Source organism: Ranitomeya imitator, chromosome 4, assembly GCF_032444005.1.
Source record: "Ranitomeya imitator isolate aRanImi1 chromosome 4, aRanImi1.pri, whole genome shotgun sequence".
NCBI lineage: Eukaryota > Metazoa > Chordata > Amphibia > Anura > Dendrobatidae > Ranitomeya > Ranitomeya imitator.
In genome coordinates, this window is record NC_091285.1 from 510,542,341 (window position 1) to 510,561,591 (window position 19,251).

General features: G+C 39.3%; 1 protein-coding gene across 1 annotated transcript in view; it reads left to right on the forward strand.

The window, feature by feature from the left end:
• Positions 1-14,849: 14,849 nt before the first annotated feature.
• Positions 14,850-19,251, forward strand: part of HDC (histidine decarboxylase) — a 43,028-nt gene continuing 38,626 nt past the window's right edge. Inside the window, exons 1-3 of the mRNA XM_069762125.1 lie at positions 14,850-14,924; positions 15,354-15,526; positions 19,083-19,196. Coding sequence (XP_069618226.1) covers positions 14,897-14,924; positions 15,354-15,526; positions 19,083-19,196 — 315 coding nt within the window. The 5' untranslated portion in view covers positions 14,850-14,896. The remainder of the gene's footprint in view (positions 14,925-15,353; positions 15,527-19,082; positions 19,197-19,251) is intronic.

Here is a 19,251-nt window from a genome sequence, read left to right on the forward strand (position 1 = left end):
GGCAAGATGTGCACTGGATGGCATTAACAAGAGTGGAGCACATTTCCTAAATGGGGATTGCACCACACAGAAACGTTAAATAAAAAATAAATGCAAAGTATCACTAAAACACAGACAGCAATTCAGTAATTCCTCCTTTGGAAACTCCCTGAATCCAAAGTCACTGAATCACAAGTCACACTTACCGCTGTTCACACTTACGCTCAGGTCACACTCAGCTCGTTCACACTCGCTAAGCTGAAGATTTAAATATTTTTTTTTCTCTTTCCCCTCAGGCAGCATCCCCCCTTGCTGTTCAATGCACTTCCAAAAGTGTCATCTTGTGCCCTCTACTTCTGGCTGACTGGAAGTCAGAGGTAATGGTCACAAGCTCTCAGTGTAATGGTACCGTCACACTAAGCGACGCTGCAGCGATACCGACAACGATCCGGATCGCTGCAGCGTCGCTGTTTGGTCGCTGGAGAGCTGTCACACAGACAGCTCTCCAGCGACCAACTATCCCGAGGTCCCCGGTAACCAGGGTAAACATCGGGTTACTAAGCGCAGGGCCGCGCTTAGTAACCCGATGTTTACCCTGATTACCATCCTAAAAGTAAAAAAACAACCGCTACATACTTACCTACCGCTGTCTGTCCTTGGCGCTCTGCTTCTCTGCTCTGGCTGTGAGCGCCGGGCAGCCGGAAAGCAGAGCGGTGACGTCACCGCTGTGTTTTCCAGCCGCTGTGCTCACAGCCAGAGCAGAGAATCAGAGCGCCGAGGACAGACAGCGGTAGGTAAGTATGTAGCGGTTGTTTTTTTTACTTTAACGATGGTAATCAGGGTAAACATCGGGTTACTAAGCGCGGCCCTGCGCTTAGTAACCCGATGTTTACCCTGGTTACCAGCGAAGACATCGCTGAATCGGTGTCACACACGCCGATTCAGCGATGTCTGCGGGGAGTCCAGCGACGAAACAAAGTTCTGGACTTTCTTCCCCGACCAGCGACAGCACAGCAGGGGCCTGATCGCTGCTGCCTGTCACACTGGACGATATCGCTAGCCAGGACGCTGCAACGTCACGGATCGCTAGCGATATCGTCTAGTGTGACGGTACCTTTAGTCTATGAGAGCCTTGTTCTGGCCTTGTCTCGCTCACATAGACTGACATTGAGTTGTGACTTTTGGCTCGCCCAGCAAACACTGGAGGGATCCATCAGGTCACAGACTGCAGCAGATCGATTGGAGCTGTGCTGATATCAGATGAAAAGGGTGACTGGTGAGTATAAGAAAAGGGTCAGGGATCTCAGATAAGTCCTCATTGAAGCATCTTGCTTCTTGAAGCAAAAATATTTATAGGTCATGAGAAATTAAAACACCATTATGTTATACTTGTTGAGAAGGAAATCAGTAGCTACCATAGTAATATCATGGGGAATTCTTTTACACTACATCACAACCCAGCCAAGAGTAATTACAAGATCATCTAAATTCTTTAAGGCCTTGGAGAACATTTCTAGTATCTTATAGAAAACCAGGTACACTATGTGCAAGTCGTTAGAGAGCCAGAGGTAACCATTCACACAATCTCTAATGTCTCCCAAAGAGCCGCCACTTGTCATGATTGGTCGCATGGACAGTGGAGTGATTTTATATGTATTTTTGGGAAGACATGCATGATTGGAATAATATTCTATTGTCATATACTCTGCTTTTCATTGATTAACGTACTGATCTCAGTCATAAACTGATAAGTAAGGTTACATAACAGTCTAGTATATGTCCCGATATCAGTTAGCAATTTTTCCACTGAAGAAGTGGAATCGTGTTTGTCCATAACCACAACAGATCTCCTTTTATTGGGCATTTTTATGATCATGTTGTTCCAGCTGTGTGAATATTGCTGATGGCATGTTTGGTAGATTATAATTTCTCTTGTTGCTATTGATGTCTTTTAAATCCCTCTCGACATATTCTTGGAATTTGTCAATTGAGTCTGTTAGTGTCTGAATGGGATACCATCTTATCGCGAGACTTGCCGTGCACGTCACCGGGGGTTTTATCTCTGGTCACTAGTCTGTTTCTCACAATCAACTGATCAGCTGATTGTGTGAACGCTTCAGTGTAGGTGATGGCTGGAGAGTTATCTCCGGCGATCATCTACAGGCTCTGCTACATCTGGATGTCAGGCATCCAGATGTAGCAGAGCTGGACTCGTCTAGACTGTGTGCACATACAACATTCAACATACACCATACGACATACAGCATGTGACATACAACATATACCATGCGACATGCACCATACAACATGCACCATGTGACATACAACATGCAACATAAAACATGCACCATGCGATATGCAACATGTGACATACAACATGCACCATGCGACATGCACCATGTGACATATGACATGCAACATACGACATGCGACATGCACCATGAGACATGCACCATGCAGCATACACCATACAACACATGTATACACTACATACAACACACATATAGACATACAGTACATTCAACATAGAGTACATACTCACCATCACCTTGTCACCTTGATGCCCGAAGCCATTGTCTCCTGTAAAAAATATTAAAATAATAAACAATATACTCCCTGATCCGCAGATATCCAATTAAAACAAGTGTCGCACGACGAACTCCCGTGGAGAGCAGCCACATCACCTGATGCGACCGCTCTCCAGGAATACAATGATGGAAGGTATCCTTCAGCAATGTATTCCTCCGCCCCTGTGAGAAATACTCCCTAGTCTCACTTGTGGCACTGCTGTGTGGGAAAATTCCCACGCAGCTTTGCCATAAAGCGAGACCCTGAACTAAGGTAACCTCAGTGATGCACAGCAGGAGCCATTGTCTCCTGTCAGTGTCACTGAAGGTCTATAGAGCAGTGACATCACCCGATGTCACTGTTCTATAGGAGAGATCGTCGTGGGACATTCGTTATTAATTGGACTACGGCGGACAGGGAGTATACGGTTGGTTTATTTTAATTTTTTTGCAGGCAATCGAGTATGGCAAGTATGGTTAAATTAAGAATATTAAAATACTTTTTTCTGGCTGTGTCTTTATTTTTTTTTAACACTTTCACTACTATAGGATTAGTAATGGATAGGCGTCTTATTGACACCTCTCCATTATTAACCGGGCTTAATGTCACCTTACAATAGCAAGGTGACATTAACCCCTTATTACCCCATGTCCCACCGCTACAGGGGAATGGGAAGAGAAGGGCTAAGTGCCAGAATTGGCGCATCTGGGTAATTTCGCAATGCATCTCTGGGAACGGAAGCTGCCGAGAGCATCGGGAGGAGCGGGAAAGCTGCGGAGGCGACGGGAGGTTAGAATAGCATGATTTTTATTTTTTTTAAATTATTTTTAACATCATATCTTTTTTACTATTGATGCTGCATAGCCAGCATCAATAGTAAAACGTTGGTCCGGGATGGGGCGACACACTGGCGCTGACTGGAGGGGGAGTAGGGAGGGGGCATTGGCTGGAGGAAAGTAGGGAGGGGCCAATTCGTGGCCGGATTAAGCCTGTCGCTGATTGCGACAATCAGCGACTGGGATTTCCATTAGAGACATAAAAGACAGACTGATAAATAGACGGAAGTACCCCTTAGATCAGAGGTGTCAAACTGCATTCCTCAAGGGCCGCAAACAGGCCATGTTTTCAGGATTTCCTTGTATTGCACAGGTGATAATTTAATCACCTACACACATAATGATTACAGCACCTTGTGCAATGCTAAGGAAATCCTGAAAACATGACCTGTTTGCGGCCCTTGAGGAATGCAGTTTGACACCTCTGCCTTAGATGATTGTATAGATAGATGGATAATCTATCTATAGATATATTTATAGATAGATATACCTATAGATATACTAAACATCGGGCTTGGTATTATCTATCTATCGTGTCTATCTTTCGATATATCTATCTAGCTATCGATAGATATATCTATCGATATATATATTTATAGATCGATAATAGATACGATAGATAGATACGATAGATACGATAGATCTATCTATTATCTGTCTATCATCTATCTATCCCATATCTATCATATATCTGTGTGTAAACATTATTCTTCAATGGAGTATATAAATGAAGAGGTTGGACAAGAAATATCACCCTTTTTTTTCGTATATCTTTATTGAGCTTACAAAAACACACACAAATTCGCATGAAAAAAACGCATGAAAAACGCAGGTGACCTGCCAGTGACCTCCGGTGCAGATTTGGTGCAGATTTTACCTGTGTCAAATCCTGATGCAATCCTGAACGTGGAAACATACCCTAAGTTCTATTATCCCATTTGATTTGTCATGAGTCTTTAGTAACAAACTTATTTGTTTAATCTTGAGACTCTTACGTTTTTGTCCTATTGGCCCATTTGCTCCATCATGAGACAGTAAGTCCACCAGAGGAAACAAACTTATTTTCCTTGAAAAACACCTGGTGGGAAAACAAAACGAATGTCACCGCTATGAAGTGGATTCTGATTCCATTCCACACTAGGGACTATCAAACTGCTGCTGCAAAAAAAAAAACCAAAAAAACACTTCACGGGGGAAAAAAAACTCTTCTAGGCTATGTTGACATGTTGCGTTTTTGCAGCATTTTTTTCAGTGCTCTTTCTTTTTCTTTTTGCTAATTAAACGCTGCTTTTTATAGTTCCAGCAATAGTCATGTGATTTCGGAAATCTCATCCCCATACTTGATTTTTAAATCTGCAGCACGTCAGTTCGTTCGACATTTTTACAGCTGTTTTCACCCATAGAAAGCAATGAGAAGTGCAAAAAATGCAACCATGTATTTTTGTTACATTTTTTCTGAATAGAACTAACTTTATTAAACATATACTATAGACAAATGACACACATAATACAAAGCAAAAAATGCAGCAAATCCTGCTTTTTGTAAGCAGCTTCTTTGCTGCCAAGAAAACAATTTTTCCCTGCTGAAAAAAAAAATGCCACAAAAATGCGATGTGTGAACATAGCCCTACAACACCTTAAAACCGCTCAGGAATTGATAATCTCCCCCCCCAAAAAAGGAATTTGTTCTGATTATTTAGTTTAAAAACTTTTTGAACACCTCAAAAACTCTGTGTAAACATATCCTAATACAATCAGTTAAAGGGGTTTTCCCACGAACAAAGTTTAATGTCTGCATAGTCTTTTGCGTTCTCCCCTGCCCAGGAGATGTGGTATGATCAGACCATGTCCCCGTACAGTCAGACACAGACATTACACAGTACACAGCAGGGGCACATTTATAAGATTATCTAGCACAGAAACATTTTTTTTAACACATTCAATCATGGGACTTATTATTTCAAAATCTATTAGTTAAAATTAACTTTTGTTCGTGGGAAAACCCCTTTAAGGGACGTAATGATTGTCAAAACATGTTAAGAGAGGATTGAAAAATTGTGTTTCGACTGAATATACCTGATCCTATTGTTCTACGGAACAGAAGACCTTAGGCAGCGGCTTACTCCCTTCTCCTTTTTCAGAACACATAAATGCTGAGGCATAGGCCGTGTGTGAGTCAGGAGATAGCTGTCTGCCGAACATCTAGCTCATGTTCTGTATTTGAATCGTTCATGGAAGAAGAAAAAAAAAGTTACTAGGCTCCTCACTTCTTATCACCCTACTACCTGGACTGCTAATCCTATTTCCTCTCACCTCCTCCAATCTCTCTCCCTGGCTGTCACCACTCACCTAATGAAAATATTCAACCTTTCTCTCTCATCCTTTCTAATTTAAACACATCATCATACTCCCACTTTTTTAAATCCCTCGACCAGTAATGCCCTGCTAACTGCAGACTTATCTCTAACCTCCCTTTCATCTCCAAACTTCTGGAACACTTGGTCTTCTCCTTTCTAATCCGCTGTCAGATAACTCCCTTCTTGACCCTTTACAATCCAGTTTCCGCTCTTTACACTCTACAGAAACCGCCCTCACTAAAGTCTCTAATGACCACTAACAGCTAAATCTAATGGCCACTACTCTCTACTGATTCTTCTGGATCTCTCGGCAGCATTTGACACTGTGGATCACTGTTCGACACTCCTTCTCACTGTGCTCCCCTGTATCAGTCTCAAGAATACTGCTCTCTCTTGGTTCTACTCCTACCTTTCTGTATCTTTTTCTGGCTCCTATTCCTCATCTGTTCCCCTTACAATCCTGATTCCTGAAGGTTCAGTCCTAGGCCTCCTCCTCTCTATACAACAGTCCCATGCTAATGACACCCAATTATCTAATTACACACCTCTTCTCCTAACATCATGCCTGCATTACTACAAAATACCAGTGATTGTCCGTTGTCTCTAACGTTTTTGTCTTCTCTTCTACCTAAAACTGAATCTGTCAAAAACTGAGCATCTTGTGTTTCGTCCCTCCACTGAATCTTCCTAAACCCAATATTGCCATTTCCGTTTGTGGTTCTACCATAAATCCAAGCAGCACGCCTGCTGTCTTTGGGTTATATTTGACTCAGATCTTTAAAGAAAAGGCAGCAGCACAAGCAATTTGAAATAGGGTGTGCACGCCTCTAAGGACTTGATCCAATAATGACAAATTATCACAAAATATGAAGAGTGAGGCACCGTATCTTGTGAAATTAATCTCTTATTCACCCATGCAATGTTTCAGGTCCTATGAGCTTTTCTGAAGAAAAATGATTGAGAAAAGCTCAAAGAAGCTGAAATATTGCATGGGTGAATAACAGGTTCATTTCACTGGATGCGGTGCCTCACTTCCCATATTTTGTGATTATTGTAGAATTGTAGTTCTAATGATGACTTATTTAGGACAAATACACTTCCAGTTTCTACATCGAGCTTAGAAGGATTCAGCTAGTCAGGTTTTAATCATGTGATGTCATAGACCTAACGAAAAACAGAAGAATTATCTGCGCAGAAAGGAAAAATTAGCAATTGTAAGTATACAGTCCTATATAATATGATGATAGCAATATATTAAGAGTATTAAAACTTTGATGGGAGGAGTGCTTCTTTAATAGCACTGTACATGTTCACATACTGGCTGGTGACCGGTTCATACGGGATTATGTGAAGACCCTAGTTATTATATTGAAGGCTGAACCATACAATACCAGCACTTTTATCATTTGTTCCTCCCTATTTCCTCATAGATTATAGGCTTGTGAGCAGGGCCCTCACTCCCCTTTATACCTGTTGAATTATGTGTTATTCTATAATGTCTGATATTGTCTGTACAAGTTCCCTGAACTCTGATTTGTAAAGTGCTGCAGGATTTGTTGGCGCTTTAGAAATCAAAATTATTATTTTTATTTGTTAAGCCAACCGCGATCTAAGATGTATGGGCACCACAACAGTGATCTTTGTTACCTCAATACTTAACGATGATAACATCACACTTATATGGATACCTACAATAAAGCTGGAGATATACATTGGATAAATAGAGGTAGAACCCCAGATTGCTGTTTTGCCAACATCTATCTTGTGTATGGGCAGCCTAAGCTTTATGAATTACATCACGGTTGCACATTAGAAAAATGCCACCATGTGACCCGGATGTATACAGTTACATTTATCTGCCTTTGATTCTTATGGTAAAACAAAAGTCTTTTTATGGCATCTCTCTATATTAAAAAGAAAAGTTAAAAATAATGGCACGCCAGCAAAATGGTATTTCGATAATTTAACATCTATGAACAAATCAGATTTTTTGCCTGAAGAAGGTCCAATTTATAAAAAAAAAAAGTAAATGACGTGAACAGAGCCTCACATAATTATGCAATGTCTCGTTAAAACACAACGCTATCATACATCTCATATATTTGATTGGATTATGTTTTCAGGAAATTCAAGCTCATCTGGACTTTTTCCCATAGGCAGGAGATTAAATAGAAAGAGGATCAACGTTTTGAGTAAACACTTGGCTGAAATGATTTCTGTATTCTGTATGTTGTACAGGGATTGGTAAATGTCACCACTCCTGGGCCATTCTCGTCCACTTTGCACATGTTCTCTTCTCCTCTGATAACAATGGTCTCAGATGTTTGCCATGTTCGACTAAACACTATTCAAAATTAATTTCATAATGAAAACCTGGTGATGAAAGGAAGATTACAATTAAACCAAGATAGTCTTTATTTCCACATGCAGTGCGTCAGATGGCTTTTTTCTCAACTAAGTCACTATACTTTGAATATAAGGACTATAATTACAGGTAAAGACTGGAAAAATATAAAAAAATAGAAATAGAAAAATATTTAGATTTGAGAATGCTATCTTATATTGTGTTAAGGGGACGTTCCATGGAAACTTTGATCCAATTGACGGTAAGGCGTCCATCAGGTTTATTCACGACATTAGTTAAAAAGACCTGTTGCCAGAACAAAATGGCAGTGTTTGCGCTTGTTTTAATATTTCTTCTCTAGAGGATTCTGTTTATTTATTTTTTTTTAAAACACGCTCTATGGTTCCAGATATATTTGCCTTCTTATTTTATTTATTAACCTTATTTAATTGTATTATTTATTTCATTTTTATTTTATTTTAATAAATTTTTATGGCCTTTTCCAAGGGGGCATTACTCACAGAATAATAATGTAAAGAAGCCTAAAGACACAACCCCAGAGAATCCTGTGAGCCATGTCCCCTTGGAAAAAACAGACAAATTACCACTGGATAAAAAGGTCCATATCTCCAGAGCTGTCCACAAAAACAGAATACTTCTGAGAGAAGCAGGAATAGAACAAAACCAAAAACTGTCCACTGCTGACGGATCCTCTTTAAATCTTAGGACATACATAGGAAACTAAGAGAAAAGAAAATATACCACGAAAGTCACATCAAGTGTTGCCTCAACCCATAATTCACACACAGAACACAGACAAAAGAGGAGCAAGATAATCGGCAGAGTGGAAAGGAGGGGAAAAAAGCATGGATTAATATCAGATGTAAAAATTAAAATTGTAAAGATCGTTTATAGGTAAATGAGAGATCTGGATTTATAGCCGGGTTTTATGATTTCAATGGGGTTTAAAAAAGTTTAGTCCAAAATGTCAAGATAGTATTATTTTTTCTCCATTTGCATTATATAATGTATAGGTTTAACATTTTCTAAATTATTCTATCTAAATATATAGTGGAGATATTGAAGTCTAACATTTCAATCCTTCTTCACCCAACATCTGTTGCTATAATACAGTCAAGAGGACTCTGAACACATTGTTTTATGATTGGCTGACAATACAAACATACCGGGGGACTCTACAGATATTTATAGCCAGTTTTTGTCCTTCAGACCAAAAACTCCACGGCTACAGTAAGATATCCTCTTTAACTATTGAGGTGACAGAAAGACAGCTGTTTGGAAATGTGGCCAACAAATACTGTTGGGCAAGGCTGCCACTAGGAATTTGAGGGCCCCATACTGGCAAAATTTTGGGGCACACTTGAGTCTCTGCCCTGGCTCCGCCCCTACCTTGAAAACATTCCACAGTCCAAATCGCCCACTCTTGGAAAAACTCCACTTGTGCACCATGTCCTCGCCATATCTCGTACATAGCCATCAGCTTTTGTTTTGACCAAAAAGATTTTTTTAGCTACCAACATGACAAGGTAGACTCTTTTAGCAGGACCCTACTCTACTCTGACTTATTAAACATTTGTTAAAATGTATAATGCTCTTTTTAGGTATATTTGTATTTATTTTTCTTTGAAGGAATATGTCACATACATTTTTTTAGAATGACCAATAATACCACATACAAGGGTCACTCAATGGCCAGACCACACATTACCACCACATACTGACCGAATAAAACCAAATACAAGGGACAAATGCCACCACCTCATGAGCAGACCACATATTAGCACCACATAGTGACCAAATAATACCACATACTGGGATAAATACCACCACACCATGACCAGACCACATATTAGCACCACATAGTGACCAAATAATACCACATACTGGGACAAATGCCACCACACCATGACCAGACAACATATTACCACCACATAGTGACTGAATAATACCACATGTATAGACCAAATACAGCCACACCCTGACTAGGCCATATATTATCACCACATAGTAATCGAATAATATCACATTCAAGGGTGAAATGCCGCTACACCATGACCAGACAACATATTACCACAACATAGTGACTGAATACTACAATACTGATCATTAATAAAAACAATACTAATATTACTATAAATGCTTTTATACACCATAGCTCTGTACATAGTGTACAGTGTATAGTGTCAATATACAGGCAATATAGTGATGACCAGTGATATAATACACAGGAGCTCTCTATATAGTATATAGTGTTAGTGTACAGGTAATGCAGTGATCGCCAGGGACATTATACACAGGAACTCTTTCTATAGTGTCAATGTACAAATAATACAGTGATCACCAGTGACTATACACAGAAGCTCTTTATATAGTGTCAGTGTACAGGTAATACAGTGATCAACAGTGACATTATACACAGGAGCTCTGTATATAGTGTCAGTGTATAAGTAATACAGTCATCTTCGCTTTGCTTCTTTATCCAGAGCAGACTACCATCACTTCTTCCAGCCAGCACTCATCTGTTAAGATAATAACACAGTTATCTAGAGCTGGGGTGTCAAACTGCATTCCTCGAGGGCTGCAAACAGGTCATGTTTTCAGGATTTCCTTGCATTGCACAGGTGATAATTTAATCACCTGCAGAGAATGATTCCAGCACCTTGTGCAATGCTAAGGAAATCTTGAAAACACGCATGGTTTGAGACCCTCGAGGAACGCAGTTTGACACCCCTGATCTAGAGCACAGTCTGCAATTTTTCCTCAACTTCTACACTACGCTGGATGAAGAAAAAAAAGTCAGTGTCACCCTGCAAAGTAACAGGACCCCTCCACGCGGAAAACAAAATACGCCAAAAATAAAATACATCACAGTAGTAATATTATCCCTTAATTAGCCCCTACAGTAACAATATCCTACATTCTGGCACCTTCCAGTAATAACTTCCCCATCGTGGCCCTATGTGTCTCCATCCTGCTCCCATATGTCCTCCCATAGATCTCCATCCTGCCTCTTCCCCATATGTCTCCATCCTGCCCCCTCATATGTCTCCATCCTGCCCTCCATATCTCTCATCCTACCCCCTCATATCTCTCCATCCTGCCCCCCATATGCCTCCATCTTGCCCCCATATGTCTCTATCTTGCCCCATATGTCTCCATCCTGCCCCCTTATGTATCTCCATCCTGCACCCTCATATGTTTCCATCCTGCCCCCCCATAGGTATCCATCCTGCTCCCTTATATTCTTTCATATTGTTCATATGTCTGGCCTGTGGAATACTGTGGCATGACGGAGGCCTTTTTCTTATATACAAAAATTTCCAGACCTGTGCAAAAAGAATGTTGGAAAACATTTTATGGTCTGATGAGGCCAAGGTTGAACTTTTTGGCAATAATTCCAAAAGGTATGTTTGGCACAAGCCAACATTGCACATCACCAAAAGAACACAATATCCATCTTGAAGCATAGTTCAGATAACTTTATGGTTTGGGGCTGTTTTCAGCAGCTGGAACAGGGGCTTCAAGGTAGACAATTATCATCAGTTTAAAATATCAGTCAATTTTGCAACAAAATCTGCCTCTACTAAAAAGATTTAGAGGAATTTCACCTTTCAACATGACAACAACCCTAAGCATACCCCTATATCAACAAAATAATGAGTTCACCAGAAGAAGATCAATGGCTAAGAATGATCCAACCACAGCACAGACCTGGGTGCTGTATGTAGGAGATGCCCTCAAAATCTGATCGATTTGGAGCCCTACTGCAAGGAAAAGAGAATAAAGATTGCAAATTCTAGATGTTCCATGCTGATAGACTCCTACCCAGAAAGGCTAAATGCAATCATAAATTCAAAGGGTACTTTAATAAAGTATTGTTTTAAGGATGCGCATATTTATGCAACCACATTATTTTACTTGTTTATTTTTCTTTTTCAAGCCGAAATGAATTCATTTTATTTTTCAATTGAATTGTACAGATTATGGGTGAAATTAAGGGTATGTGCACACGTCAGGTTTTTTTCCTGACAAAATCCGGAGATTTCTGCCAGAAATTTGCGTTTTTTTACGCGCGGATTTTTCGCGGTTTTTGCGCATTTTTTTGCACGGATTTTTTGCGGATTTTTTGTGGAATTTTTGCGTTTTTTTTTTTTCCTGAAAGTCATTTTGGCTAAGAAATCCGCAAAAAATCCGCAAAAAGAATGAGCATGTTCATTTTTTTGCGGAATGCGTTTTTTTTGCGGTAAAAAACGCATCCATCTGAACAAAAAATCCGGAATGCATTCTAAATGATAGGATGCATATTTTTAGCGTTTTTGATGCGGAATTATAGCGTTTTTATAGCGAAATTCCGCAAAAAAAACGCTAAAAATCCGGACGTGTTGAAGGTGGAAAAATTCTGAATTGATTCTTCTTGATGTGTTTTTTTTATAAGAAAAATTTTGCATTCTAACAGCTGTGTAGATATTTTATATTCACTATATGTACAACAATATTCATCAATGGTTTAAAATATATAAACTCATAGATTTGTGCTTAATGACCTTAGGCCCTTCTGTCTCCAGGAATTGGACTTATCCTAAAATCGCAAAACGACTCTATAGGACATGGGAGAGTAAGTAGGATATAGGATACCTTAAGAAATATGATATGAGGCTATGAAAAATAATGTGTTTTCAAGTGTAATGATTTCATGTTTCCCACAGTCATTACTTTGCTTGGGAATGTATTTACAAGTACCGTATGTTTTATTTTTCGATTTTTTTTTATGAGCATATGTTTACTACACATAACTTTAACATTAAGTGCCGGCTGACATCCATCTGGTAAAATACCTCTTCCATGTGTATCTATCCCCGAACATTTCACCTGAGGGTCCAATCACATATACCACTCCAGCCTTCATTGTTTACAAGGTATCACGGGCCGTACCCGTCTTTGAATACTGTTTTGACCATATGATACGATTTGGACTACCACCGAGGCATTACTCTGTGACCAAGGCCACTGTGTTGCCGAAACGTTAGAATTTGAACTGTTGCCTTGTTACGTCCTCGAACCTCTTTTTTGCACCTTGAATAAAAAACCTTCACTTCAGCAAAATTGACTTTTCCTGACGTGTGCAGTGATTCTTTTTCTTCAAGTACCTGATAACTACGGCGGCTAGTGGCTTATCTTGCAGGAGAATGAAAGGATGAGACATTTGAATTCAAACTGCTCGATCTTTCTCTTCCCCAACAGAAGGATTAAGTTGGGGGCGAGTTGGGTAACCCCATGCACATTAGACTCAGGAAATTAATCTAATGTGTACAATCTGTGATTATAATGTTGTAATGTATTTTTGGGGATTATGGTGGAAATTTGAACCAAAGTGATAATCTGCTACTGGGATTGCAGTGGACTGGTGGAAGAATGAAGGTCTACAACTTTTTTCAGTTTTGCATATTATTATTTCCTTTTATTTCATAAATACTCCCACAATGGGCAGTGACTAATAGAATTATATTTAGTAGGGAAAAATTCAAGATTCCACATCTGGGCAAGAAAAACAAAAATTACATCTATAAAATGGGAGGAATAGAACATCTATAGAATGGGAGGAATAAGTAACAGCACGTGTGAAAAACACAGGTATACTAATAGATTACAGACTGCACATGAGTCAACAGTGTGATGCAGCAGCAAAAAGGCAAACACAGTTCAAGGATGTATTAAGAGATGCATAGAGTCTAGATCATGTGAAGTAATTACCCCATCTACTCCTGCTTGGGCAGGCCTCATCTGGAATACTGTGTCCAGTTCTGGGTGCCACATTTTAAAAAATAAATTGAAAAACTGAAGCAAGATCAAAAAAGAGCTACCAAGATGGTAAGCGGACTGCAAAATATGTCCTACGAGGAACGGTTAAAGGATCTGGGAATGTTTAGCTTGCAAAAAAGAAGGCTAAGCGGAGACTTAATAGCTGTCTACAAATATCTGAAGGGATGTCACAGTGTAGAGGAATCATCCTTATTCTCATTTGCACATGGAAACACAAGAAGCAATGGAATTAAATTGAAATGGAGAAGATACAGATTAGATATTATAAAAAAACTTTTTGACAGTGAGGGTGATCAATGAGTGGAACAGGCTGCCATGAGAGGTGGTGAGTTCTCCTTCAATGGAAGTCTTCAAACAGAAGCTGGACAGACATCTGTCTGGGATGATTTAGTGAATCTTGCATTGAGCAGGAGGTTGAACACGATGACCCTGGAGGTCCCTTTCATCTCTAACATTCTATGATTCTATTTTTGACAGAGATATATCAAATACTATCCACACCTTGATAAAGTATAACTTATTGTTATTTATATTTGCAGCATATAAATAATTCATACAATGATCTACCTTGTGTATTCTATGGACCATCTTGTAATTTCACTATCCTTATTTGTGGTGTCAGCCTTAATTCATATTTAACAATGTTCACAACAGGTGATTCCAGAAGAGAGTGGGCAAACACAGTGGTCCTCAAGTATCCCGTGAGCAGATTATGAATGGGGCTGACTGTGTAGATACAGCTGAAGACATCAAAGATAACAGGCAAAACAAACAATGCTCAAGAGCTTCTTTTATTTCCAATCAACATGATGGAGTGGCATCTGAAATGAAATAAGATAAAGTGTTTGCGTAGTCACACCATGACGTATGGCTACGAGATAACTGGGGTATATATTCCGAGGCTTGAGAGGGAGCGACAGACAGACAACGCTTTCTGCAATCAGATATCACAACTTTTTATATACTCTGCCATGGAATCAGAAGAATATAGAAAAAGAGGTATATTTTACCGAATTCTACCTATCTATCCTATATCTATCCATCAATCTATTATCTATATATCCATTTATCTGTCCGTCTATTTATTTATTTTACTCACTTATGTATCTATGTTTCTATCTTCATTTTAAGCTACCGTATGTCTTTCTAAACTGAATGTCATGTCATATTGTTTTGTATCACAATGTATTCCTTGAATATTTGTACAAGTTTATGATATATATTAATATATATTATACATTAGAAATATGACTTGAATTCACTACTTGTTACAATTTGCTAGAATGTGACTATGACATGGTATTTGGTGCTCTCAGAATATCTATGTGAATCATTTATACGACGAGTGTATATGTACAGGAATACTCTCTCTCACTGGAGATTTTTAGCATCTTTTGATTTCCATGATCTTGCTCTTTTTGTGTCCAGGTAAAGAGCTGGTGGACTATATCTGCCAGTATCTGAGTACAGTAAGAGAAAGGCGGGTAAATCCGGATGTACAGCCTGGATACATGAAAGCCCTATTACCCGACAGTGCTCCTGTGGAATCGGAAAGTTGGGATAATATATTCAAAGACATTGAGGACATCATCATGCCTGGGGTAAATTGCTTTCTACCATTGATAGGACAGCTCCAAGAGATAGATAAAACCTATCCATTAAAGTCTAATTCCACTGAAAATTGGAATCGCAAGATGAAAGGGGTTTAACAGAACTATATATTCATGGCCCGTTCTTAGGTTAGGCGTGATATGAGATTTCAGTTGCAGTCCCCGAGCTGTGCTTGCTCCGTACACCGAGTAAACCCGACCTCAACAGGAGCTGAAACAGCTGGACTGTGGGGGTGTTGGACTCCTGCAATCTGATATTAATGACCTATTTAACAGGCACAATAAAGCAAAGTTGGCCAAACCCTAAAAGGAGATGCGAAAAGTTGTCATTTCAAAGTGTGATCCTCTTGTTCTCAGGGAAGATGAGTTGTAGAAGTGACTAACAGCAGCTTTCCCTCTCTCCCTGTCGAGAACAGATGGATGCTCAGACGAGCACTCATTATGGGGGACTAGGGAGAGAGCTGTCTGCCAAACCAATGGTAGGCTGACAATTATGTGAATAGCTCGCTTATTGACTGGTCATCCATTTTTCAAGTCCTGGACAACCCCTTAAAGAGAAGTTTTAAGGTATTCATGGTGGTCCATGATGTTGTGATTGGTTCTATTACTTGCACAGACCTTACAATTGAATTCCGAGGTGTGTCTGTCTGAAATAGGGAATCTGTACACTAGCTGACACTTCTTACAGATTACAGAGATCACCCACCCTGTAACTAGAATGATTACTCTAGAACTTTGAAAATGCATTACTACATAGTAACATAGTAACATAGTTAGTAAGGCCGAAAAAAGACATTTGTCCATCCAGTTCAGCCTATATTCCATTATAATAAATACCCAGATCTACGTCCTTCTACAGAACCTAATAATTGTATGATACAATATTGTTCTGCTCCAGGAAGACATCCAGGCCTCTCTTGAACCCCTCGACTGAGTTCGCCATCACCACCTCCTCAGGCAAGCAATTCCAGATTCTCACTGCCCTAACAGTAAAGAATCCTCTTCTATGTTGGTGGAAAAACCTTCTCTCCTCCAGACGCAAAGAATGCCCCCTTGTGCCCGTCACCTTCCTTGGTATAAACAGATCCTCAGCGAGATATTTGTATTGTCCCCTTATATACTTATACATGGTTATTAGATCGCCCCTCAGTCGTCTTTTTTCTAGACTAAATAATCCTAATTTCGCTAATCTATCTGGGTATTGTAGTTCTCCCATCCCCTTTATTAATTTTGTTGCCCTCCTTTGTACTCTCTCTAGTTCCATTATATCCTTCCTGAGCACCGGTGCCCAAAACTGGACACAGTACTCCATGTGCGGTCTAACTAGGGATTTGTACAGAGGCAGTATAATGCTCTCATCATGTGTATCCAGACCTCTTTTAATGCACCCCATGATCCTGTTTGCCTTGGCAGCTGCTGCCTGGCACTGGCTGCTCCAGGTAAGTTTATCATTAACTAGGATCCCCAAGTCCTTCTCCCTGTCAGATTTACCCAGTGGTTTCCCGTTCAGTGTGTAATGGTGATATTGATTCCCTCTTCCCATGTGTATAACCTTACATTTATCATTGTTAAACCTCATCTGCCACCTTTCAGCCCAAGTTTCCAACTTATCCAGATCCATCTGTAGCAGAATACTATCTTCTCTTGTATTAACTGCTTTACATAGTTTTGTATCATCTGCAAATATCGATATTTTACTGTGTAACCCTTCTACCAGATCATTAATGAATATGTTGAAGAGAACAGGTCCCAATACTGACCCCTGCGGTACCCCACTGGTCACAGCGACCCAGTTAGAGACTATACCATTTATAACCACCCTCTGCTTTCTATCACTAAGCCAGTTACTAACCCATTTACACACATTTTCCCCCAGACCAAGCATTCTCATTTTGTGTACCAACCTCTTGTGCGGCACGGTATCAAACGCTTTGGAAAAATCGAGATATACCACGTCCAATGACTCACCGTGGTCCAGCCTATAGCTTACCTCTTCATAAAAACTGATTAGATTGGTTTGACAGGAGCGATTTCTCATAAACCCATGCTGATATGGAGTTAAACAGTTATTCTCATTGAGATAATCCAGAATAACATCCCTCAGAAACCCTTCAAATATTTTACCAACAATAGAGGTTAGACTTACTGGCCTATAATTTCCAGGTTCACTTTTAGAGCCCTTTTTGAATATTGGCACCACATTTGCTATGCGCCAGTCCTGCGGAACAGACCCTGTCGCTATAGAGTCACTAAAAATAAGAAATAATGGTTTATCTATTACATTACTTAGTTCTCTTAGTACTCGTGGGTGTATGCCATCCGGACCCGGAGATTTATCTATTTTAATCTTATTTAGCCGGTTTCGCACCTCTTCTTGGGTTAGATTGGTGACCCTTAATATAGGGTTTTCATTGTTTCTTGGGATTTCACCTAGCATTTCATTTTCCACCGTGAATACCGTGGAGAAGAAGGTGTTTAATATGTTAGCTTTTTCCTCGTCATCTACAACCATTCTTTCCTCACTATTTTTTAAGGGGCCTACATTTTCAGTTTTTATTCTTTTACTATTGATATAGTTGAAGAACAGTTTGGGATTAGTTTTACTCTCCTTAGCAATGTGCTTCTCTGTTTCCTTTTTGGCAGCTTTAATTAGTTTTTTAGATAAAGTATTTTTCTCCCTATAGTTTTTTAGAGCTTCAATGGTGCCATCCTGCTTTAGTAGTGCAAATGCTTTCTTTTTACTGTTAATTGCCTGTCTTACTTCTTTGTTTAGCCACAAAGAAGCCATACTTCATACATTACTGCCATAGAAAATATGAAAAAAGCGCTTTATAATTTACAGATGAAATATTTATCTGCAAAAATTGCTGTGAAAAAAGGAAGGTACTTTTTCATAGTAATTTTTGCAGATAAATATTTCATGTGTACATTATATAACGCTTTTTTCCTATTTTCTATGGCAGTAATGCATTTTCAATGATCTAGAGTAATCATTCTAGGTAAATAATGGTGCAACCTTTATCATTTTTCAACTTATATTTTTTTTGGGGGGGTTAGCGCCTATTCACACTAGCTTGGATTTGCTGGTCTTGTTCTCTTTTTGTATTCACCCTGTAACTAGACACCCTGTGCATATCGATTATTGGTGCAGACAAAATAGGAATAGAATATAGGATAGAAATGAAAAGGAGTGCACTCTCTCTATCTATTATCTGTCAACTTTCTATCATCTATCATATATCTATTATCTATCTACTATCTATCTATCAGCTATCTATCTCTCTATTATCTATCTATCTATCCATCTATTATCTATCTATCTATCTATCTATCTATCTATCTATCTATCTATCTATCTATCATCTATCTACTATCTATATATCTATCTGCTATCTATAGGTCTATATATCTATTATCTATCTATCTATCTATCTATCTATCTATCTATCTATCTATCTATCTATCTTATCTATCTAGAGTCCAGTTTTCATTGGTAGTTTAACAAATAATACAATATTTTCCATTTATGTCCTTTGTGTTCCTGCAGGTTGTCCATTGGCAGAGTCCCCATATGCATGCGTACTTTCCGGCGCTGACATCATGGCCTTCCTTACTTGGAGATATGCTCGCAGATGCTATAAACTGCCTAGGATTCACATGGGTATGTTATATGACTATGGGTGTCTGCCAGCACAAACCGTAGAGGTGTAATAGAC